The sequence below is a fragment of the Cupressus sempervirens genome, chromosome 6 (genome assembly GCF_028749045.1).
Source record: "Cupressus sempervirens isolate cs-2001-9-10 chromosome 6, ASM2874904v1, whole genome shotgun sequence".
In the NCBI taxonomy this organism is placed as follows: Eukaryota; Viridiplantae; Streptophyta; class Pinopsida; order Cupressales; family Cupressaceae; genus Cupressus; species Cupressus sempervirens.
Window position 1 is genome coordinate 82712318 of NC_143123.1, and position 27692 is coordinate 82740009.

Genomic DNA, 27692 nt, shown 5'->3' on the forward strand with positions numbered 1-27692 from the left:
TTTCTTCCTTTGTGTTTTAGTTACACTTCCTTTAGGTAATATTTACATAGTATCATATGATCATACTAACCCCAGAGTGAGTAGATGTATTTTTGTGCTCTTTCATGTTATGTTATATTTCCCTTGATTTGTCTTCTCCTAGGAGCATCTCATAGTGGAAACATCTTTTAATGATTCTACATATACTTTGTTAAATTCACCACTCCTATTAAAGTGTTAGAAATGACTTTAACCTGGGGACATATACCCTGCTCATTTTCACATTTCAATCATGGGGTAGTGAATATGGATTATGAGTATAGATTGGGTACTTTAATCCTAGATGCTTAGTATGCTTCCTAAGTTATCCTCAAATCTATAAATTATCACTACACCCTCTATTTTAATTCACACATCTTGTGAATCCCTTTATGGATTATGCACAATCCTAAATAATGGATTCTCTATGCACACATTCAATATAGGAAGTGAGCATCCTTGACATTGGGTGTCTCTTTTATTTACACACACATATGTTAAATCTTATCTATGGGTAATGCATAATATTTTTCTAAGTCCCATACATGGGCAACACATCCTTACTAGACCTTACCATGAAGACACAAATAATGTTTATTTATGGGTGGGCCTTCTCATGGGTTAACTAACATGTTACCACCCTATTAGACTATTTCAATATCTTTTGCAACAACTATTTCAATGATTCATAGTAGATCTGGGCACTCTACTAGGTGAGATAATCACTCCTCTCTTCTTTATTTTTAGTCAATTATTTCTCTCTTATTTTGATTTGGGAGTTAGCAAAGTCTCGGTTCCTTGGGGGCTTGATGGATTCTTTGTCTCCTTGATTTCAATAACAGTATCTTATGCCTTGTGCTCTACTTTGCCAATAGTTTGGATTGAGTCCACACTCTCTCTAAAGTGGGCACTAAATGTACCATCTTTAACACCTATTTAATGAAGGTTTAACACCTATTTAATGTGAATTCATCAATCTCCTTGTGTCTTATGCCTTCTTCCCTTTTATGTCCTTCCTCCTAGTTGGAATCAGAGTAAACCTAATAGATCCTCTTTAAAGCCCTTATTTTCACAATGTTGAGCTTAAGGTAGGATCTATTCCTGATGCAGTGCAAGGTAGGAGAATCCCCAAAGGAGATTTCCTAGCCCCTAGAAAATAACCACACATTGAAAACACAATAACAATGCAAAATCTGATACCAAATCATAAATCTTTATTTATAAAATAAATGTTTACATGTAATGTGTTAGGTTGTAAGGCCTTCCTAGTTATGGCAAAATACAATAGCAATTACAATAATAGTTTTGAAAGATCCCTCAAGATACAACCCAAACACTAGCTAGTTTAGATCCACACTTTGGTAGAAACCTTCAAGGAAGATCCAATTGGTACTCACAAGCCCACCAAGCAATCTCCTTGTTTTCCAAGCCTTGGCTACTAGCCTTCTCAAAATTTTGCTCCTCTACTACCTCCTCTTCTCCAAGATGGATGAAATCATGACTAAAGACTTCACCACAACCCCTACTTATACCAATCTAAGCCACAAGTTGGCCCAGTATGCTACAAATTAAATATCCCTTATATTAACTACTTGAAGAGCCACAAGTCAGCCTCTAGTAGGAATTAAATGCCAAATGCCTTTAAAGGCTTACAATAATTATTAAATACATCAAAATTAACTACCCAAAACCCAAATAGGTCCACTCAACCCCACCAAGATCTCTTAATCATCTAGGATAGCCAACTACTCCAAGATGCTTCTGCATCAGACTCCCCAAGTGCAAAAAGATGTTCTCAGTAGCTGGAAGAACATCTTCTAGGATTCAACACATAAATCCCAAACTAGTTCTTCATATACATGTCCTCCAATTATTCAACTTGTAAATTATTTCCCTTGCTCTTCTTTCACTTTTCCATCCTTGGTGTTCCACAGGTTTTCTATCCATATTGATTGCTAACCCTTTCAGAATCTGCCAACTCAACTCGGCTGCCAATACTCAAGTTCCTTCTACCGACCTCTTCATTCTACAAAGGAATCAAGGAATGCTTCCTACCACCTTTCTCAATAGTAAACACATTCTTTGATAGAATCATGCACAACCTTGCAATCATATTGCCAAGGTCTACCAAGTAACACATGACAACTGTTCATGTCCACAATATCACACAACACTTGATCTTTATACTGCCTAATATGGAAATCAACAAGGCACTACTCCTTTACTTCCAAAGCATGCTTACCTTATAACCAACCAATCCTATAAGGATAAGGATGTCTCATTCTCTTCAAACCAAGTTTCTAAACCATCTCCTCAGTAACAAGGTTATCTGTACTACCACCATCTACAATCACCTTGTAGACTTTACCACCAAACTTACAACAAGTCCTAAACAAATTAGTTCTCTGACAATAATCGTGTCCTCTCAGCAACCAATACCCACCGAGCTAGCAAACTCTCTCCTTGCTCAAGCTGGCTGTCTTGGACTACAACCTCATTCACAACAACAATTGTCCTTCTAATTAGACATTCAAGATCTACACCCTTCTTAACCACACCTGAAATAATTACCTCTGAACCCACCTCCACCTGTCCTCCTTTTTTTATCAATAGGTTTTGGTTCACCTTCTACATTCGATTTAGCTTGCGTTGAACTATCCTACTTCTCCTTCCCTCGAGAACTACCTTTATTCTTCCTCTTTAGCTTCTCCTCTACTCTCAAAGCATATTGATAAGCATCCTCAATTGAAGAAATATTCAGCATACCAACCTCATCCTAAATATTAAATCTCAAACCATTAATGTACCACACTACCTTCTCCTATGACAATTCTCTATACCCAAACCGAAAAGTCAACTTGTAGAACTTCTCGGTATAATCTTTCACTATCATATCCTTTTGCTTTAGATTTTGCAACCTCTTAAACAACTCAAGTTCGTAATCAGTAGGAATGAACTTAACCTTCAACTTAGTCACCATCAATCTCCATCTAGTGATCTTCAATTCACCTTCTTCTTCTCTATCACTTCAGTTCCTTCCACCAAAGAGTAGCATGTCCCTTCAGCTTAGTTTGTGCCAATCTTACTCTAAGTGGATTTTCAATATTCTCAAGCTCAAAGTAGTCTTCTAGTTCACCAATCCAATCAATAAAGTCTTTAGGATTCAAAGTACCTGAGAAATTAGAAACCTCCATCTTATGCTTCAACTTCAACTGAGATCTAGTTCTAGCAAACTAACTAACCTTATTTCCCATAGATCTCTCCACATGATCAGTTCTAACCTCACCACTCAATCCAACAAATTCAAAGGCTTCAACAATTTCCTCATAACCATCTTTAGTGCCCATATGCCAAGGTACACCACCTATAGCACTTATGATCTCAGTGACGATATCAATCTTCATCAATGCCATCTCAAATTTGAAAGTGGCTTTAGCCTCCTCTATTTTAGATCTAAAATCTACTTTAACCCTCTTTGAGATCCTTTCTTTCACAACATCACTAAGATCATCAATAGCCCTAGGGTCTAATATTATCAAAGGCATTTTCCAAGATTTTTGCAAACCCTAATAAATCCACTTCACAAAACCCTGTGCAAACTACCTCAACTTTGGCACCTGGTCTACACACTTAGGAACAACCTGGCTCTGATACCACTTGATGCAATGCAAGGTAGGAGAATCCCCAAAGGAGATGTCTTAGCCCCCAACAAATAACCACATAGAAAAAACACAATAACATTGCAAAATCTGATACCAAATCACAAATCTTTATTTTTAAAACAACTGTTTACATGCAATGTGTCAAGCTGTAAGGCCTTCCTAGTTATGAGCAAATACAATAGCAATTACAATAATAGTTTTACAAGATCCCTTAAGATCCAACCCAAACACTAGCTAGTCCAGATCCGCACTCTAGTAGAAACCTCCAAGGAAGATCCAACTGGTACTCACAAGCCCACCAAGCATTATCCTTGTTTTCTAAGCCTTAGCTACTAGCCTTCTCAAAATTTTGCTCCTCTACCACTTCCTCTTCTCCAAGATGGATGAATCATGACTAAAGACTTCACCACAACCCCTACTTATACCAATCTAAGCCATAAGTCAGCCCAATATGCTACAAATTAAATATCCCTTATATTAACTACTTGAAGAGCCACAAGTCAGCCTCTAATAGGAATTAAATACCAAATGCCTTTAACGGCTTACAATAATTATTAAATACATCAAAATTAACTACCCAAGACCCAAATAGGTCCACTCAACCCCACCAAAATCCCTTAATCATGCAGGATAGCCAACTACCCCGGGATGCTCCTGCATCAATTCCTCCTTGGTCCTCCCTTCCTTTCATCTATCCACTTGGAATCTACTCCTTGCACCATAACAATTATATCTTGGACTTTGCACCTAATTTTGGAGATCCAAGACCTATTTTGGGATCTTGAAAGGATACCAGAGGTCCCGTGACCTAGTTGTCAGGGTCATAGTGTGCCCCTGATTGCCTCCTCTTTGGGTCCCATGCCTAAATGTGCTCAGGGTATTAATTCCTACATAGGTCAACTTGCAAGAGTTGGTTAATTCTTAGATCTATTAAAACACTTCCATTTCATCCATTTCTCGTATCCATCAATCCACAAGCACTCTTAACACTCAAGATTTCAAATTTTCAAGCATTCAAGCCTTCAAGTGTTCCTCCATTGAAGATCAAGGATTAAACTATTCAAGAATTTGAAGGAGTTCATCTTCAAGATCTCCTTTAATCCATTCAAGATCATTTTTTACATCTTCTACATTCATTCATTTTTGTCTTCAAGGTCCAAATTAACTGGTGAAATAAGCACATTGCATTTGATTTGAGAGATCTGACTATTGTAAGGTGAATTCATACATTTACTTTACATTCACACCATTTTAATTATTTCAATTTAATTTTAATTCCTAAATTGGGGTTTGACCAAGGCAAACCCTCCATCAATAACCAAATACCTTTTTTATTAAAAGTTGTGGATATCAAATCGATGAACAAGTTGCAAATTTGAGTACCCTTTTGACTTTCTCCAGAATTGCAAAATCAAAATCAACATTGTACACAACCAATCAGTGGTGTACTGCACCCCAGATAATCCATTATTTTTCCCCTAGAGATCTACTTTGCCCCTAAAAGATTTCTAGGTTTTGTCTGTTACACAATTTTAGACTCGGATTTGATGATTTCTACTCATCCCGACTAGAACAACAAGAATAAAATATAGTTTAAAGATGTGTTATTTTTCTTTATTTATTCTTTCAACATATTTACTTATATCTAGCTCTAGATTCTTTTATTTATCTAGGGTTTTGAAGGACTTGGATACCTTTCTCCTATTTTTCCTAGACCTAGTTTGCATTAGTGGTACTTGCTCATTTGGTTAACACTAATCTTTCTAGATTTAGTTCTCTAGAATTAGGATTGAAAGGACTCTTTCCCTTGATTTCACTCACTCTATATGCATATGTATGCATAGGATATGTGATGAACTTAGGATTTTGTCCTTGACTCACATTTCCTACCCTACATATGCAAATGGAGTTGTATATTGGATTATATATTTTTGTGAAGTGTTGCGATAAATTGTGGTGCATAAAGGTGTTTGGGTAGAATCATTGAAGTGTTGTGGAAGCAATTTATTACAAATAAGTTAAGTAGGAGTGCATTTTATTTGTCAAGCAAGAGAGTGTTAATATCATATCACTTACTTGTTGAATCCTAACATATTGTCAAGCTAAATCCCTTAACTAGGTAAATCCCAACAGGGTGAGGAGGATCCTAATAGGTCTAGAGATTAAATCCTCTTATAAGGCGACTCTCAAAAGGAGTTTTTAAATCTCTTAATTAGATAAATCCTAATAGGTCTTTATAATAGCTTTTAACTGGGATATAGATACTCTTAACCAGGTATGCTCCTAATAGGGTAATATAATGTTCCTAAAAGGGAAAAGTTACTATGGCAATAGTGAAATTTTTGGGTACTAATTCCCACCATGATTTTTCCCCTTTACCAAGGGTTTCCGCGTGATTTTTTTTTGTGTGTTTGCTTATTGCATATGTCGTTTCTTTATTTACTTTACTTCTATGTTTTTTATTAAGAAAAACATGTTTTAACGGGGCCTTGAAACCCTTACATAACAAAAAGGAACACTTAAAGTAATAATATAAACTATAAGCAACCAACTGAAACAAACCCCCACAAAAAAGGGATAAACTTGTAAAAAACTAGGGGGGCGGGACAAAAAAACTAGGGCTAGCCAAAAAGGCTAGGACGCTCAAGTGATTTCTCTCAAAAATTTTGCTGCACTGATTTTGAGCTCTGACAATCTACTAGCCACCTCCTTCATGTTTGAGAGATCCTAGTCAGGTTCCATGTCCTTCTTCTTCGTGCTGGATCTAGTATGCTTCCTTGAGCTATCATTAGGTGTGCTGTCCTTAGCATTGTAGGGAGTAGGGTCCTCCTCCTTGTTGGTTCTATGCTCCTCTTCTTTGTTAATGAGTAGCTTAATATTCTCATTAGCCTCTTTGAGAATATTAAAGCTTTGTTCCACTACAATATGCATTGAGCTCTCCATCATTTGGACCCTGTTCTTCACATCCTCCACTCTATTGTCCATGCTCTTTTCTTCCTTTGTTATCCTATTCTTCAAGCTATAGTTCTCCCTCTCCAAGCTACTCACTCTGTATTTGAGTTCTTGGATTTCATGAAAATCCATTTGGTGGTGTGGAAGTTGTCCACCGTGCTATTTTTGGCATTGTTAAGGACATCCATTTGAGGATTTTCCTTAGTCGTGTCACTAAAAATCACAAGGGTCAGATCAATCAGCTCTTCCATTTGGATTTTACCCTCTTCATTCTCTTTGACCAAAGTTCTGGTCAATTCTCTATTGATCCCCATTTTTTCAAAAGTACTTTACTTCTATGCTGTAGTTTCCATTGAATATTTGTTATTGTGGAAATTATTGTTAAACATTTTTAGATCTCTCTCAATGACCTGAGAATGAGTGATTTTCATAAGAGGTACCTTTGACATATACTAAGCGTTTGGAGGTGACAAACTTGAGGAATAAACATAACATTGTGAAACACAAGAGCCAACTTAGTCACAAACTATTCCCAGATGCAACTAGGGTTACAAAGGATTGTTAAAAAACTAAAACTATACCCAATTTGGGTACACACAACTCATCTAAACAATACATATGAATAGTATATGATAAGCTTCCAATAAATAACATGAAGATACAAGTTGGTTTAACAAACCCTAGATAATGAAATTCTTATATTTAATCATTTACAAAGGACAACAAAGCATCTTTACCTAAATCACACTTTACTAGTCAAACTTCACAGTGATGGTAAAGGAAAATAGAGCAGGGTTTCTTATTAATGTAAAAAAATCATAGAAAAGTTTCTTTCGAACAATATACAATCCCTTAACAAAAGCTTAACACTAATTCAATGATAAAAAAGTTGTTCAAGAATAAATAACCATAGAAGAATACTCGACCTGACCTTAACAATTTATTTTAAAATGCAAAAAAAACTAATTTATAGATTAAATCAAAACAAAATGCTAAAAGAAACATTGAAAAGGAATAAATAATCATAAAATAATTTGCTAAACAACTTTCTCCTCTTCCATATCCAATTGTCCAATATTTCACCTAGTTATCTAATATCTCGTACTATAACTGCTACAAAATTACCATTGATGATTCCATTAAAAATAAGGATGACAAACAGTATTAAAAAGTGCTATAAACTCCATAGGTCATGCCTTGGCTCAAGAACTAAGCTTAAGGTTCCTTAAAAAAATGAATGAAATGAGAAAGTAAATTTCAACATAAGCATGCCCACTGTAATGTCATGCCCGGAGATCCTTGGAACAAGGATTCAATACAAGAAAAGATTTTTTTTAAAAACAAGTATGAGTGCACAAGACAACAACATACACGTATCACATAGATCACAATGCAAGACTGAACCACCATCCCAACAACCAATGAATCTCCAAATGCCACTACCCAAAATAACACACACACAATAGGAAACAAAAATCCAAAACGTCAACAACACAAAGAAACTAAGATCTATCAAGGCATGGAAAATTAAGTAAACCCAAAGGGTACTAGAATTACCAAAAAATGATCCCTAATAACTAGTGGAGATGCCCCTTGTTTTTGGCACGAGGACCACAAACTGATAGATTCTCGCATGAAGATGTGCAACATGCCATGCAAGGATGTGCCCCAAATGGCATGAGAAATTACTTGGCCAAACAACCAAGACACCCAAAACTAGTGTTGGGTTTTGCACGAGAAAGTGCCAAAAGCCATGCGAGGAAACCCAACGCACCATGCGAGATCTTGTATTCTCGCACAAGATTCCAAGACAACAAACCAGAAAACAAAAGGGTAAAAAGCTAAGAAATAAAGCTCCTCCACACTGGGGTGTACCATATCCACATCTCGAGGCAAGGACATTCGAACAATAATTGAAAGATGGAATGCAATCTAACCATTTAACAATCAATGAAGGGAAAGTACAAAAGGAAACATCTCAGTGTACTAAAACAACATCACAATAAACTAAAGTAACATCATAGTAAATAGTACAACCAAACTAAGTACACGGTTCCTCCCAACTGCTAATAGCATCATAAGATGTCATGGATCCTAGCCATCCCCCGCATGTAACATCCCAAACTACCAACCAGATCGTTAGTGCTATCTTATGAGGACGTCATTACTAAAACATGCTACAACATAAGAATAAGGAAATCTAGCATGCTAAAAGTAAAGCATTAGATAGTCCAATAAATCAACATCATCTATCATATGCTAAACATCATACGAATAGAAAGTTTAACATGCTAAACTAATAAGCAATAGATACGCCAATGAAGTAATTCACATCATCTAATCATATGTTAAACATCATAATATAAAAATGCATCAAATAAAATAGCATCATCTAAATGTGATATCAAAGCATTCCAATGAAAGCATAAATCACAAGGAAGCATACTCTAGAACCTGAAGTACAAAGTGAAAACATCTAGCAACGGTCGCACTAGGACAAAATATTGTTTCTGTACACCGGTCCTTAGTAGTGGTACAGGTATCTATGCCTCCCAACCATGTGGAACTCGCAATTCCACTCCCACCATGCTAATGGAGATAATGATCCAACCAAAAATACACATAAAGCACAACGTACATAAATGACATCATCATGCAATATGATCAACTAAACAACATAGTTAATCTAACATCTATGATACTGAAATCAAAGTATAACATCTGACCCTCAGGTCATTTCAAATGTAAAACATAACATGAGTAACAAAATATCTCTTAAATCAAAATATAACAAGGTAAATATCTACAACACATAACCAATGAATCCAACATGGACAATTCATTTCTAATAATTTAAGCATTTAATAATGGTAGTTTACACAATGTTAAAAAGGCACTAAAAACACATAAGGAAACATAGTCATAAACATGACTTACCATTGCTACAAAAACCTAGTTCGATGTAGCAGGTAATAGTACATAGTGCAATCTTTACACACATCTTAGGGTAATCACGAAACAACATCATGATATCGCATCGATCCTGGTAACCATTGGCACAAACCTCAGTGAACCATAAATCACATCATAATCTCATAAATCAACCATAAGAATAATCAAAGCAACTGATACAAAACCTAAATCCAATCACCTCAACAGTGTAGACCACTCATGGTCACAATCATGATCCCTTCTCAAGGAGAGATCAACAAGGTTGCATCCATCAGGATGACTTATGAAAGTCAAATGGGAGAGGCACTACATCATCCCCCCCAAAGACTAGGCTTACTCCTGGAAGCCTACAATCCAAGAATAGAAAACAAACACACCAAGAGCAAAATCAAAATCGAGAAATCATAATGACTCGTCGACTTCTTCACAAGTCCATCCAAATCACTCCAACATTCTCAAACCATTACTTGAACCCCCAAATAGGTTAACCACAAGAGAAAAGGTGTCACACTAACACAAGGTCATCCAACAAGGAGCCTTCTATGCATTAGGAAAAACCCACTCTACCTCATCAAGAGGTGCCCAACTATGACATGCACCTACCACATGACCATAAAACTAGGTCAAAATAATATGTACTTACAACAAGAGTTGGAATCATGGGGAATAACCATCCCAAAATTTCCCAAGAATATTATCATACCACACATGAGCATCCTTGAAACCACATAAACTCACCCTTTGAACATAGAGGATGAAAATCTCCAACAAAAGCACACACCAAAGGATACTCACCACTACCAACCACCAAGCATAGGAGCACTTAGTCTCTATGATACAAAAGCTCAATATCACTAGGACTAGGGCTACATAACCCAACTAGATAAGACATCACCTTTCCACAAGGTTGCAAAGACTTTCATCAGTGGACACAATCATGTAAAATCTTCATACCAACTCATAAGATGGTAACATGTGTCCAATGATACCATGTCCCTCCAACAAAATGCTAGGAATACTACACCCCATCCTACCGCTAAACTCAATCTCCAACCTCAAGCCAACTATTAAAGAATAACTTGACTAAGACAACCCTCTAGAAGATATAAGTTTAAGGAGATAGAAACTACAAAGTATTAGGACTGAGAGGGAGTCACTCTCAACCTTTGCACTAAATCATGCCAAGACATGTTAGGGAACTCATAATTCCACCAACCATCAACATACTCAAGCAACACTAACCGAGCTAATGACATAACCACACTAACCTACTTTCTCAAGAGAGAAAAGGATACAAAGATGCGCCAAATTCAACATCCAAAAGGCAAATTTTAGACTTGTCAAAAGACTAAGTCACTATCAAATGACAAGGCAACATCCACCACAAACAAGGAATGCTCACAAATCACACTTCACCTCACAAGGGTGTGTCGGTGCTACAGGAAACACACAACCCAAGCATGAATCCCAATAAGTACCTAGTAGATTACAAAGATCTGTTAACACCTCCCTAAGAAAACATGAAGGGTTAAACTTCTCCAATGGCCATAAATGTGGTACGTCATGATTAAATTGGCCTCTACTCAATAAAGGGTACTCGAGACATTGATTTGCACCTTTAGAAGTGCAAAAGAGTTGCTCATTTTTTCCTAGGCAAAATTTTGTATTAACACAATCTTGCTCAAAATTTCTCACTAAACCAACCAAGAAAATGTAATGAACCAGGCAAGAAAGTGCACGACCACTTGATTCTCATTCAAAATTTCAAATCAGCACAAAAATTGCCTTCACTCCGGAGGCCATAACTTTCATGTCCAAATTTCAATTGACTCCATTTGAAAAGCATCAGAAAGATATTGATGAGGCCTACAACATAATGGATCTTAGCATGTCCTCAGACATAAGAGTTTGAATCACCACTCAAGATATAACATCATAGGCAACTCAAACTGTCTTGGCTACCAAGACACGCAATAGACGAAATGTCCAAAACAACTAACAGGCACACATGCCTAGAATGACATAAGACCTCAAATGAAAGGTAATTTACACAATAAAACCATCATTACTTATTTTTCATAATTTTATTAGTTAAACATAATATGAGCATTAATGCACAAAGAACTGAGAGGTTTTCAAAGCAAGGGTTCAAGAGTTACTTTTCATACAACAAGTACATATCTTTTCAAATTTCTTTCTAGAAAATCATTATGTTTAATCACCATTTAAATCATCCAATTATACTTAACAAATTTACATCTACTACAAGAACACTATCATGTTCTCTATGATATTATCCCTTCTACGTACTACCATAGGTTTGAGATGAACATGATAGAGTCACAACACACAACTGGGCAACAGTAAAACACATTCAGAATAGTCATCATGAACCAAAACAAAAAGTCCAAATGGGGAATTCTCAACTCCAATAGTAACTCACAAAAGAGCTCATTTCAACTATAATTCAAGTGTGATAACAACCACAAAGAAAGTGATAAAGAAAATTTGATGACTAGTCCAAGAAAGGAAAATATTGAAAACCAATGGTAGCCCAACAACATGAGGAAAGTACCTCTAGCCAAATAAAATAAGGCATCAAACAAATCACATTATATATGATGACTGGGAATAGTCACATGAGAGGGATAGATCACCACCCAATGCTAAGGAATATGTCATCCTAGCAGCATTAGAGAACACACTCACACACATCAAGCAGTTTACCATCAATAACCTCATGCATCTGTAGACTACATTAATTTCCTTAATTATTTTTTCATGCAATGCAACATTTAGATATTCATCAATTTAATACAATTTCCATAAGTTTATAAAGTAATCAGATTAGGGACTTAAGTCATTAACCCAAAGGATAAAATGCAAAACCTACTTCTTTGCAACGATTCACAATAAACACTTATTTCTCAATGAAGGGAACCATTTTATTACTATAATGACAAAACACAAAATCACAAATAAGATCCATTTATTTACTTACAATTAAGAGAAAATAGGGAAACAATGCACCGTACTCCACAAGGAGACACAAAAAGAGGCACTCAAAGTCCACACCTGGATACCAATCAGTGGCTCCATTCAAAAGGGTCACACACACAACCAACCAAACAAGGCACATTGATTTCATCTACAAAACCAGAAAGACTTGCTTCCTTCTCCTCATACTGCTCTAGTCGCATCAATTGGACAAGCAAGTCCATCCCAAGTAGATACTGAAGCAACAAAGATCACGAGCTCTCACCAAGACACTCACACTTACACAACACAACATCAACCATATGGGCAACACATACATAGAACTCCCAATATTTGAACATGGGCTCTAATACTAGATGTAATGTCCTGCCCGGAGACCCTTGAAATAAGAATTCAATACAAGCCAAGATTGATTTTTTTAAACAAGTACGAGTACACAAGACAACAACATACATGAATCACATAGATCGCAACGAAAGATTTAACCATCATCCTGACAACCAATGAATCTCCAAAGGCCACTACCCGAACTAATACACACACAACAAGAAACATAAACCTAAAATGACAGCAACACAAAGAAACTAAGATCTATCAAGGCATGGAAAATTAAGTAAATCCAAAGGGTACTAGAATCACAAAAAATCGATCCCCAAAAACCAATGGAGATGCCCACTATTTTGTGCGCGAGGACCACAGATTGATAGATTCTTGTGTAAAGATGTGCAACATGCCACGTGAGCAAGTACCTTTCATACAAGGATGTGCCTTAAATAGTGCAAGAAAGTACTTGGCCAAACAACCAAGACACCCAAAATTGGTGTTGGGTTTCGCGCGAGAAAGTGCCAAAGGCCACACAAAGAAACCCAACACACCACGTGAGATTCCAAGACAATAAGCCAGAAAACAAAAGGGTACAAAGCTAAGAAATAAAGATACTCCACACTGGGGAGTACTAGATCCACATCTCGAGGCAAGGACACTCAAACAATAACTGAAAGACAAAACATAATCTAACCATCTAACAATTACTGAAGGGAAAGTACAGAAGGAAACATCATTGTGTACTAAGACAACATTGCAATAAACTAAAGTAACATCACAATGAACAGTACAACCAAACTAAGTACGTGGTTCCTCCCAACCGTTAATAACATCATAAGACCACCATGGATCCTAGCCATCCCCCACACGTAACATCCCAAACTACTGACCAGATCGTTGGTGCTATCTTATGAGGATGACACTACTAAAACATGCTACAACATAAGAATAAGGAAATCTAACATGCTAAAAGTAAAGCATTAGATAATCCAATAAATCAACCACATCATCTATCATATGCTAAACATCATACGAATAGGAAATCTAACATGCTAAACCAATAAGCAATAGATATGCCAATGAAGCACTTCACATCATCTAATCACGTGCTAAACATCATAATATAGGAATGTGTCAAATAAAATAGCATCATCTAAACATGATATCGAAGCATTCCAATGAAAGCATAAACCATAAGGAAGCATACTCTGGAACCCAAAGTACAAAGTGAAAACATCTAGCAATGGTTGCACTGGGACAAAATAATGTCTTTGTGCACTGGTCCCTAGTAGTGGTACAGGTAGCTATGCCTCCCAACCATGTAGAACCCATAGGTTCACTCCCGCCATGCTGATGGAGATAATGATCCAACCACAAACACACATAAAGCACAACCTCCATGGCTAACACTCAGGCTAGACAATATGATGACTAAAACCAAGAACATAGATAATGCATAAACTATGGGTCTTGGTTACACACTCAATGGGATACTAAGTAGGGGCTGACATCATGGAGAGTTGCTTGGCATCAACAAGCCCAAGCTCGGATCACATATGGAAACACTCTCAAGGTACTCCCTTGGAATCATCACACAAATGTAAACACTCACTCAAGGTACTCCCTTGAAGGCCAATGTGCATAACTTTTTTCATTATCTTAAGTTTTATTACAACTCACACATTTTATTTAGTTATCACTTACTTAAAGCTCCCTCTCGCAACCTATGGCGCCATAATCGCCAGGCTACGAGATAGAAGCTCTCTCCATATGCTACCCTACCCTACCCATGCTCATCCAACAATAAGTGCCCGTAGACATGCATATTCCCAACCCAACCCAAATGATCATAACATTCAGAAGTACCACAAAAGATCGGGCTTCTCAAGTCACCCGACACATGTACACACATGCACTCATGTGTGGTGCACCACCATCACGAAGATCATAACACAACAATTGGATGAGACCACAAGCAAAATATCACTCGACTAAAAGAAACTTTAGAGGACAAATTTTACACGAATCCCAAAGGCAATAAAACCATACATCATGAAATCACTCAACCAGCCTCAATCCAAGATTCTACATGAATTCCAATGATGCAACAAGACCAAACATCATGAACTCACTCAACCAACCTCAATCCAAGAGTATCAATTCTACATGAATCCCAGTGTCCACGAAACAATAACAAGGGTCCAAGAGAAAGCATAACACTAGGTATAAAATCATTCAACCAAACACAACATCAGGAGTACTAATGCGTCACACATCCCAATGCAAACATAAAAGTGCAACAATGGTTTGACTGACATCCAAATGGATGATCTAGGTCCATGACCAAGCTCATGCTAAGAAAACTTGAGAAAACGGGGTGACACACAAAACAAGGTAAGAACCCCAAAACTTGAAAACTTTGAAATTAAAACCCATTTGGTCTTTGGGTACAAAAACCCTAAAAATCCAATAAAATTTGGGTTCGAACACCATATGTAAAAATGACCAGCATAACAGTGTGAAACCTTGAACCCCCATCTCGAAAATAAGGAAGATGTTCATACCTGACCAATTGAGAAGAACTAACAAATAGAAACAAAGGGGAACACTAGTTCTTAGCCTCCTAACAAATAACTACCAAAAATAGAAGCTAAAATAGAGCAGAAATGATAAAATGGGAGAGCCCTACCTCATAGCCAAAAGTGACAAAACGGGAATCTAAACCATAAAATAAAAACCTTGCAGAAGTAGCCAAAAATTGTGGCAATCCAAGGTCTCCCTGAGCTGGATCCAACGAGCTCGATCTCATGACAATCCCATGCCCATATCTCCCACAATGAACAAAATAGTAAATCCTCATGAAGAGGATTTTGGGTTTTACTCTCAAACTTTCTAATTCAAAAGTAAGAAGTGGGGAATTAAATTCCTTTTTCAATACTTATTCACTTTTTGAGTGAATAATTGGTTAGGGCAGATAACCAACCAACCTAGTTAAACCCCAACCCAAATGAAAACAGGCTATTCCTAGAAATAAGAATTCATCTATGGCAACTATTCAATAAAAATAAAAGCCCAAAATCCCAAAAACACAGAAATTTCCTTAACAACTTTTGCAACAATGCAAACCTCTAAATGCAAAGACACGCTCACAGGTCAAATCACATAATGCAAATGAGTTTGGATTTAATAATCACCGAAAGGTTTAATTAACAAATTAAAATAAGGATACGTCAACCATACAGGGACGACATCGGTAAAATATGAATAGTTGAATCACTGACTCCATATGCCACTGCCAGGGATATAAATCTTGCACACTAAACACACGATCAAGTGCGATTTGCATATAATAACATAACCGAAGCAATAAATGCATTAAATCACCTAATTTAATCATTTATTCAATTATACTAAAATAATCTATTTAAATCACCCACATTCACATAAAGCATAAAAACACAGGAACAAAGTAAATAACCATAACATTAAATCCATCATACAACATAATCAGAGATACATCCAAATACTGGATAACCAGATATCATCATAAAACACACTGTCATCTCAAAATGACATCATCATGCAATATGATCAACTGAACAACATAGTAATCTAACATATATGATACTAAAATCAAAGTATAACATTTGACCCTCAGGTCATCTCAAATGTAAAACATAACATGAGTAACAAAATATCTCTCATATCAAAATATAACAAGGTAAATATTTGCAACACATAACCAGTGAATCGAACATGGACAATTCATTTCTAATTATTTAAGCATTTAATAATGGTAGTTTACATAATGTTAAAAAGGCACTTAAAGTACATAAGCGAACACAGTCATAAACATGACTTACCATTGCTATAGGAATCCAGTCTAATGTATTAGGTAATAGTACACAGTGTGATCTCTACACACATCTTAAGGTAATCACAGAACAACATCATGATACCACATCCATCCTGGTAACCACCAGCACAAACCTCAATGAACCATAAATCACATCATAATCTCATAAATCAACCATAAGCATAATCAAAGCAACTGATACAGAACCTAAATCCAATCACCTCAATGGTGTAGACCACTCATGGTCATAATCATGATCCCTTCTCAAGGAGAGATCAACAAGGTTGCATCCATTGGGATGACTTACACAAGTCAAATGGGAGATGCACTACACCCACACTACAAGAATATTAATCAACAATCTCTTTTTTTTCTTTAACCTTAATACATGTTTATGACATTGACATCAATTTCATGTTGCTTGATATGATAAATAATTATTTTTCACTTTCCTTCACATTAGATTATGTCGACCAAAAGGCTCACTATGAACATAACCTTTTATTTAAATCAAATATGATCCATTTTTAGTTTCAAATTGTCAAGACCTCCTAGTCCCATATAGTGACTATTTAATTACAATGACATGTAATGAATTTGAATAGAATAAACACGTGATACAATTGAAGATCTAATTCTTCCATATATAGTCCATATTACTCTTCTGTAAGTACAAATTTATCCAGTATACAAACTGATTACCCAACATCGTGCTATCTAACACATAAGATATTCACATTATTTATATCATATCCAATTCACTAATCAAATGCAAACTAAACCTCTAGTCACATCATATGCATCATCAATTCACATCATGCATGTCATATCCAATTCATTAGTCAAATGCAAAGTGAAACTCAAATCACATCACATGCATTATCAAATGTACTAACATGGATTATCACAATCACTAACTATCAAATGTGATCAATATAATAATCAAGTAATGCACATGAGATAGTTAGCAATGCGGGATCAAGAAAAAAACAAATTTAGGAGCAACAGAAAGCTCAATATTTTATATACACAATGGAGAACCTACTTGGTTGTTAGTGAGCATGTACCTTTGCCCCATCCATAAAGATTGTAATTGTGATGAATATTGAATGACCTACTATAAGTGGATTGATGAAACCTCTCTCTCTAATAACATGGCCAAATATATATACAACATCATCTCTAACAACCAAGACATTCCCCTCTATGTTAATTCTTGTTAGACTAAAAATATCAAACTTTTGAGTTAACAAAAGATCTTCAGTGACCTCTAGATAAATTTAATTGAAACCATGATAAAACTTTCTAAATGATGGCTCCTCTTGCATAGGCTTAAAATCAAATTTTCTAATGGGGAACCAAAGTTGTGCTCCTCTAGCCGACTGCCTAAATCTATTTATCATGTTTTCTTTGGTTGTTTGCTTGTTAGAGAACTTTGGGGTTGTTTCTTTTTTCTATGAACATTTGTTTTGATATTTTAAATATTTTTTCTTAGTAATATCATGATCCATAGTAAACATTGTAATGTTTTTTTGGTTCTATTCTTTCTACTGAATTTCTATGATGTATCTAGAACTTATGTAATGAAAACATATTTAATAATAGAGATAGGTACCTTATAAAGTTTGAGTGGAGATTCTTTTTTATAATATTGTTGTGCAAGTGTGCCAGGTGATGAGACTAAATGGTAAGAAATTATTAGATCTACTACATGTTAGGACAATGAGATCTCTTAAATAAGAAATCTCTCGTGGATACACATAGGTGCATTTTTCTTTAGAACATGCACCTTTTGAGGTCGCTCTTCAGATTTCATGGCAACAATCAATAGAAAATGAAGAAAGGAGGATCAAGATCAAGGTGGACCTACTATTGTTATGCCTAATATTGTTGTCCCTTTTATACCTTCTATTATACCAATTGCTAAGGCAATAAATGACTCATATAACCAAGGTATTCAAGAGGACAAAATTCTTTGTTGGATGGAGGGTTATTTGAGATGGACCACCCCGACAAGAGACATAATGATCACATTTGATGTACCTTGTATCTATGTACTTAGCTACCCTATTTTTAATGATCATTTTACATTTTGTACTATAATCAATTGTCTCCTTCATGATAAATCTGTAATGTAATCTTGTAAGATGTTTTTGTACATGCATTGAACATCTTATTGATTATTAAGGACAATATGTGACTAAAAATCAATAATTTATTTGATACCTAGATCTTCATTTGGTAAATGTGATGCATTATACATAATAGAAAAAAATATAAGCTTGTCTAAGAATATAATGTAAACTAATAATAAGCTTCCAGTGTAGATATTCCAATTTATCACATTAAATTCTATACCAATATTATATTTGAGCACATGTTTGGATATTCTCAATCAATATGCAATAAATTTAGGATAATAATTAGTTTCTATGTAAAAATATTACAATATTATCTCTAAACTTGTAATCTTTGAATGCATAACTATACTTATCAATGGTTGCTTTGAGATGACATTCTTAGAAGTGATATATCATGTTGCATTAAACAAAATCTCGAAGGAGTGAAGTTTTCCCCATCTCCTAAATACATTGTAGATTTAACGGTAATTAGATGACAACACTCAAAACCATTGATTAAAGGATTAGAGATGAAATTATTAATTTTTTGACAATGCCATATACCAATCAACTTCTATATTAATTTATTTTTCATAAAATATAATGTAAACTAATATTTATATTCCAATCTAGATACACCTATATATTTAATTTAACTCCCATATCAAGGCTATATTAAAATAAACATTTGGATATAACCAAATAATGTTCTGTAACAATTATGAATTTTGAACTTGGTATAACAATACGTTTTTAAAACTAAGATATTAAAATATAACAGTATTATCTCCAAGCTTGTCATTTATGAATTTAGCTATATTTATCAATGGTTTCCTTGATTCCTATAGGTATATCTTGAAATTATCTATTTAAGATTTGTACTTCTAATTTTTTTCTAGGAAGATAAATTGCTTATCATGAATACTACAAGGCTATTGTACTAATGATCTCAGAAACAAGCTAACATAGTCTTGCAACCTGGAAAATGACAATAACAAAACATACAAATCCCCAATTACGAACATAATAACATAATGCTAGATTTTGAGATGCAATGGAGAAATATTGGAAAGATCATATCCACTTGCCGAGCCTCTAGGATTATTCTTGCACATACTAGGTGTTTTGGGATAATCATCATAATAAGCCTTGGAGAAATGATTTAGTTCACCATTTTCCTTTGAAACATGAAGATACATTTTATTCATACCTATCTATTTTAGACTATATTGCTAACAAATGCTTTTGGAATTAGTAACATAGTTGTAAGAACAAAAATCATTTCTTATTGCTTCTATTTTCTGGAGACATCTCCTCCTCTCCCTTGCGTTTGAGTTACAAAATAATTTTATTTTCTATTTTTACACTCCACATTTGAATATTTGCATTTCATGCACAATTTGATAATTACATTAAATTTCATAGAGGCCCACTACAATCTTGAAATTTACTTCTTCTTGATAGTCTCTAGTGTAGAAGTTCCTATCATGCATTTTTTGTTGTTGTTGCTTAGAACATATAAAGTTCAAGATGCTTTTATAAGAATATCCTATTAAAGAAGCTTTAGGTTTGTCCCATCACACTTGCAAAAGACAAACTCTCAAAATTTAATGTATTACTCTCTCACCTATGCTCCCCCCTCCCTCCTCGACAAACCTCTATATCCATATATCTATCTCCACATCTCCATCTCTCCACTCCTCTCTCTCTCTCTCTCTCACACACACACACACACACACACACTTCTTTAACTCTATTTCTATCTTGTTATAATTCCATCTTTGAATACTCCTATATCTCCACCTCTCTTGTCCTCTCTCTACACCTTGGTTCGCATCTCTATATTTATCATTGTATTTCTCCCTCTCAACATATTGATCTCTAGTATCTATCTATCCCTTCATCTCCCCCTCTCCTCTCCATGTCTCTTTCTTCCATTTCAATTTCCATCTCCATCTTTATCTATATCTTCCTTTTAAGATTCCTATATTGGATGCATTTGAATCAAAACTATAACTTCTCATTATAACCTTTATTGCACAAACAACATTATTCATTCACTAAATGACCTACTAATTAGCCTCATTTATAGAACACATATGTGTAGAAAATAGACCATAATTTCCTTAATTGATCTTTTACACCTTTTCCACATCCTTTTGCACACCAAAGTGAGGTTGTGAATTATTAATCCAAACTTGATTAATAAAGAGGTATAAGCGTTTCATCTCATTGTTTTTCCTTGATCATATTAATTCATTTTAATAAAGAGAAAAGTGTAAAGAGCTCCCTAAGCCGTCTTTATAGCACGAGAACGCTTTTGTGAATATCCCACTAGATTTTAGATGATCGAGCTCTGCATATTAAAGGGAAAAAAAAAAGTTACAAAAAATAAATAATATGCAACGCCATCCGTAATAAACAAAAACAACAACAACAAAAATAAATAAATAAAATATAAATAATAATAACAATAAAAACACAAATATAAATAATAATAACAATAAAAAAACGGCGTTCGCTTCAAAATTCACCCAGCCCTCGAAACTTAAAAGCGATGAATAACATTGGCAATAGCAAAATTTACAAAAAGAAACACTGCATCTCCATCGGCTTCTTCTTCCTCGCTTGCTCGATCTCCGACTTCAGAGCAAAATTCTCTGTCTGAGATCCTGTGAAAACTACAAAGAAAATATATCTGTAACCTGATTCGAATGCCTTCAGTGTTTTAGATCCTGCGGCGATCAAAGGAAGGTGATCCGAATTAGGGAAAAAGAAGAGGACCACGAAGATGAATTCGATAAAGAGTGCTACGCGATCTGCCATGGTAGCATTTGCTCCAGAGGCGCCATTTTTGGCATCCGGTACATTGGCCGGCGCTCTGGATCTGATGGACAATTCTTACCTCAAGCTGGAAATTTTCAAGCTGGATTTCCAGAGTAACGAACGGAACCTCCCAGCTGTTGGCGAGTGCATCAGCAGTGAAGGGTTTAACCGCCTGTCGTGGGGTAACGCTGGAGTTGGCACAGAGGAATACGCTTTCGGCCTACTTGCCGGTGGCATGAGCGATGGCATCATCAACGTCTGGAATCCAGCTAAAATTATGAGGTGTGCATTTTTTCATAGGGTTTTAAGGGTTTCCTTCTTTCGCTGTTGTTGCTTTTTATTATGATCTATCAATTCAATTTGCCAGTGACCAAATTAAGTGTCCAGGGACTGCCTCTCCGCTAATCTCAATTTAATTCACATAACTAAATCTATCGAAAGGCGAAAATATGTTAAATTCTGATATTTTCTTTTCCCTTTGGCTGTTTTGTCTTCGTTTTACCCTTACTTCATATTCCCATCAAGCTATGCTGCAAGTTTCTGGGATGATTTGCTTTTAGGTTAATCTGGCAAAAGTGATTAGAATCATGTTTGAAATATGCCCACGCATGAGAACTTGGAAAATCTTAGTAGATTTATTCTTTTCTCCTTTCTTTTCTGCTTTGCTCTTGGTTTTGGCCTCAGTTCAATTGACCTATGCCTGAAGTGTGTCTAGAACGATTTCCTTTCTACTAATCTAGCAAAATTGATTAATATCACATATTTAAGTTTGTCTATTTGTGGACATATACAACATGATTAGTGTTGCATTAGACCATCTACCCCACTCTGTGTTAGCCATCATCAACCACAGAGGCTCTTGGATCTCTAGCATGCTTTTTAACAAAATGATGGAATTGGAAAATCTAGTCACGACAAGTTTGAAGAATTCCTTCCTTGAAAATGTCTTAACAGAGCAAGTGAGCTGTGGTGGTTGCAAACAATCATCCACATTACTAGATTTTGCCGCTGCCCTCTTCACCCAATCTATCTTCCTTATGTCTCTCTGTGCATGAACACAACACAATCTTTAAAATATATGGTAGTAAGCACCTTAAACCATCATGCCAACTAATTTGCAAATATGCATCAATTTGGTGACTACTAGTACAATTTTTGAGGCCTCAACCTCCTGTATGGCCTTTCTCAAATTCTAACAATGGAAGTCTGCATCTTTGCACTTCTCTAAATAATCATTAACTCTAAAAAATAAGAGGTTGTTGCACGTATGACTGTTGGTGAGGAGTAACTGATGTCAAATATTGCTCTGCACATCCTTGATAATAGAGCACACCATCTGCAAGAGGGTTGACTCATCTCCACTATCGCTGAATTCACCTTAGAATATTCTTCATCACAAAGGCTAGTGGGTGGTACGTTCTCCATGCAGGGTGATGCAGGACTGATGGATATTGCATGTTCGAACATTTGTTTGAAATAGGGATAGTATGTACCTGTAATGAGATGACATGTGCTAAGAAAAAATTGGTAGTATAAGACTTACCACTTTCTGCATTGCATATTGAACATATTTTAAACTGTTCTTGTCCCCTCCTTACCACAAGTCTTCATCATTCTTCTTGTACAAACATCAGCACTGGAGACCATGTATGTTATAGTAGATTTTATAGATTTTATTGGCATTGGCATGTTTGTAGACCTTGTTTACCCTTCTAAAAGTAATCTACTAACCTCTACCTAAGGTATTGATTACAGTACCAGTTTGGGTTTCTGTTTTCCTGTTGGCTCACAGATTCAACCAAAATTTTGTGGCTGGGTATGCCAGTACATAAATATGTGAAGATAATAAATATCTACATTTTCAGAATTTACAGCTCAAAATCCAGAATATTAGGTATCTCTTTAATGCTAGTATCAATGAGTCACCCAAGTTAAGAAAATGTGCACTCGATGAAGCTGAAAACAACGATGCAACACAAAATTGATTGAAAGAAGTGTGAAAAATGTAAAATAAACAATCTTTCATCGATAGGCAAGGTGCTCAAGGCAGGATGTTAGGAAAAAATAACTTACTAGCCCCTCAAATGAAGGAACATTTCTTACAGTGAGTGGGAAGGGTGCATGTAAGAGGTCTCACATAGTGAGTACACATGTATCAACGAATTGAGGTGTGACAAATCTCAAAATAACTTCCAACTTTTCGATTTACATTATGCCCTTAAACCTTTCTTTTGCACAAGCAACAATAACTTTTGTTCTTCTTCTGCATATTTCTTTACTGAAGCTGCTGCTTGTATGCTGCTATCCTCATTCTGCCCTCATTCTGGTCAATGCCCCGCTTTTCAAGAATAATCTGTAAACTCAAATTAAACTTCAGTTATTTCTTTCTTATGGCTAATAAGGTTTCTGCCTTGGGTTCATAATTTAATTCAGTCAGCATTGGACACTCCTCAAAACCATTTCGCCGACCTGCTATGGGCTGGAAATGCCTGGTTTGTGAGCTTTGTTATCAATCATATTATGAACTCATTTTCTGAAATCCTCCCTTTTTCACTTTCATCCAATTATTCCATGTGTTGAATAAGTAATTTTTTATATTTTAATTGTCTACGAGTGTTTTTCATTTTTAAATGTTTTTGCAGTTATAAGAAAACACTTATTACCATTTTACTTTTTAAGGTGCATTTAAAGCATGGTTATATCATTTCTTTTACTTAAAACAAGAAAGGGGTTTCTTTGCAGTCTCGAGGACACTGAAGGTGCTTTAATTGCACGATTTGAGCAGCACACTGGAAATGTGGGTATATGGCTATCTGTATTTTCAGTTTTTTATTGTAATATTAAATGCATTTTTGGAACAACACACCAATCATTACAGCTTCTTGTTTGCAGGTTCGTGGTCTGGAATTCAATCCAATTGCTCCAAATATTTTGGCATCTGGTGCTGGAGACGGGGAGCTTTGTATCTGGGATTTTCAGAAACCTTTAGAACCTTCACTTTCCCCACCACTTGGGGTGTGTGCTTTTTATATGCAAATTCCATTATGTCAAATCATATGTAGGGTTTATATGTTTTGATCTACATGATATGTTGCTACCTGTGTTAAAACTTAACTGAGGTTTCTTGGCATGGTTTATATGATGAGCTTAGTAATAAATATATTTTTCAGAGTACGGGCTTAGGTGCTAGAGGTGAAATGTCATTTTTATCTTGGAATCGAAAGAATGCATCTGTATTGGCTTCAACCTTTTACAGTGGAGCCACAGGTTTGGCTTTTTTGTATTGACCTAATTTCTTCTAATATAATTGACATGTTTTAGCTTATCAATTATGCAATGATAATTTAGTTTGGTAGTAAGCTTTTGTATTGAACAAGCAATACCAATGGAACTTCTAAACTTGGCATGCACTGTGTGCAGTGGTTTGGGATCTAAGACGAAAGAAAGCTGTTATGAGGTAATTCACTTTAATTAAAAGGTGTAGAATCATTCAAAACTTGTGTCTTCTCAATGTATGTTTATCAGCTTTGATGAACACTTGGTTTTTTCATTTGCAAAATGTCTTAAAGATGTCTTGTTGTACCTGATAACAGCTTTTCGGATTCAACTCGAAGACGTGGCTCTGTGTTACAATGGAATCCCAAAATAGGACAGCAGCTTATTGTAGCATTAGATGATGATTTGTCTCCAGGTTTACAGGTATAGATTGATGCATTTGATAATTTTGTGCTTAATTTAACTCAACAAAGGCTTGCTTTTTAACTCTACATTGTAACTTCTCAGCTCTGGGATATGCGAAATACAATTTCTCCAGTTAAGGAGTTTACAGGGCATAGCAAAGGTAAGCAATTAAATTGATCAATCTTTTGCAGTTGTCACATTCTATGGGAAGTGACACAGACTACTGGGCTTATTTTTGGTTGCATTCTTGTCTATTTGAATCCTACTGTTCAAAAGTTTTCATGTAGGCCAATCCTTGCAGAATGTAGATAATTCACAACTCTTGCCTACTCTTGCCTATCTGTAAGTGAGAACATATATTGTCTTTCCACAATTTTTACTTAATTGAATCCACCATGTTAACGTAGGCTTATGTGGAAGGCCAGGCACAAGAAATAACATTTAAATTGCGTGTGCTTGAATTTGTATAATGTTTTCCTCTTGTGGAAAGTGAAACAATAAGGCATGGTACAAATGTGAGGCATCATAATTTTCAGATTGTAATGTGGGTAAATACCAATTTCTTACAATGAAGGGTTTTGGTTGGAGTTGAGATGGAATAATGCTTATATGTTAATATGACGAGTTTTTTTTTTACATTGGCAGCAAGGGGTGTGTCATGTCACGGTCGTGTAAAGAAAAACACAGATGGCATATATTTTAAGAAACTAAAACTACAAAATAACTTTTAAGTAAAGAAAGTAAGTCTTTAACAAAATATAAAGTAAACAGTAAATAAAATAAAATAATTCTTAAATATTTCAAAAATAAAATAAAAAAGCCTCTTCAGTAAATAAATAATTATAATAATTAAATTAATTAAACAAATAAACATAGAGTAAACAATATAAATGAAATAAAATACTTTGTAAACAGTTCTAATGTAAAATGATATATCTTGACCTTTTTTAGATAAATGTTTTAGTACACACACACACACTAGTTTTTAATCTGTAAATGCTCTACAGGGTGTGGTACCTTATCCATGCTATTGGCATATTTGCATTGTTTATTGTGTTGTTTGCATCAAAAAAATCCTATGATAAAAATACATTGCATTAACTGATTTGTAAATTGCAAGTTGAGATAGTGGTAATTGTGCCAGATGCAGCAAATTGCTGTGAATTGTCCCTAGGATTCTGCATATTGAGCTTAAGGGAAACATAGAGATGCATAAAGGCTATGGTGTATGACTTTCTACTGTTCTGTAATACAGTAAACTTCTCAAAGTTTGTAGGCTTATGGAATTTTATGTCTGGTGGAAATTGTTGGAAATGAGGTATCTAGATGAATCAAAGACATACTCATTTCTTGAAGCTAAAACACAATCCTTAGGACTGTTGTATTTATTTTGGTAAATATTTATAATATTTTTCTTTATCATTTCTCATGAATCTATATATAGCTGGTGTCTTTTTGAGTCATTTTGCATTCAACAGCTGAAGTTGAATTTAAGTTAATTTGGCTGAACTTGTCTGCAAACGAAGGCTATAAACAGTGAGCGTATGATAGACACATAGGCTTTGTTCAAATTTAAATTATTAAGCTAAAGTTAAATAATGACATAATTTTTGACTAAGTCTTTCATTTACAAGAAAACCTTTTTGCATTTTTTTCTTCACTTGTGAAATTTATGTTTTGTGCTCTGGTTTAGTGATGCTATATTGTGTCTCTATATAAAATAATATATAAATGGGGAGGCACAATATGTACCTTTTTAGCCAGAAGAAAATTTAGTGTTGCTTTGTGGCATTTCTTCTGTAGAGGCTACGGTCTACCTTTAACCATATATATACATCTTCCTTTCCTAGGGCTAAAGTCTTGAGAAGATGTTGCAACATAGTTGCCATGACTGGGGTTTGTCATTGTTTCTGTATCTACCCAATTCCATGATTACCTTGTCTGAATATTGTACAAAATCTCTGCATATTTTGCCCCACAGGAGGCATTGATTGACTCACAAAACACTAATTATTCAAAGCCACTGAGAAGTTTGTATATGTATGGTTCTTGCCGTTGATCTACCCATGTACAAGAAACTGCAGCCCTTTCTATAACACCTTTTTTTGATTTTAAGTAAGACATTATTTTTGACGTTTGTCTTCATTGTAGGGACCCACTCAAATTATGCATAGTTACACCGCCTTGCGAGACGGGGTGATGGCGGGAAAAGTTTCTGAGACGGGGGGATAGAGGGGCCTTGATTTGGGGATGGCGGCGAAGGACGGGGGTTTGTGGTGGGGGGGGAGCAGGGGTGTATATACT

The 27692-nt window shown here is 35.4% G+C and overlaps 1 protein-coding gene across 1 annotated transcript in view; it reads left to right on the forward strand.

The window, feature by feature from the left end:
- The first annotated feature begins 21384 nt into the window (after positions 1-21384).
- Positions 21385-27692, forward strand: part of LOC149551271 (transducin family protein / WD-40 repeat family protein) — a 31705-nt gene continuing 25397 nt past the window's right edge. Inside the window, exons 1-7 of the mRNA XM_089786832.1 lie at positions 21385-21989; positions 24450-24504; positions 24600-24722; positions 24878-24974; positions 25128-25164; positions 25301-25406; positions 25491-25548. Coding sequence (XP_089642958.1) covers positions 21673-21989; positions 24450-24504; positions 24600-24722; positions 24878-24974; positions 25128-25164; positions 25301-25406; positions 25491-25548 — 793 coding nt within the window. The 5' untranslated portion in view covers positions 21385-21672. The remainder of the gene's footprint in view (positions 21990-24449; positions 24505-24599; positions 24723-24877; positions 24975-25127; positions 25165-25300; positions 25407-25490; positions 25549-27692) is intronic.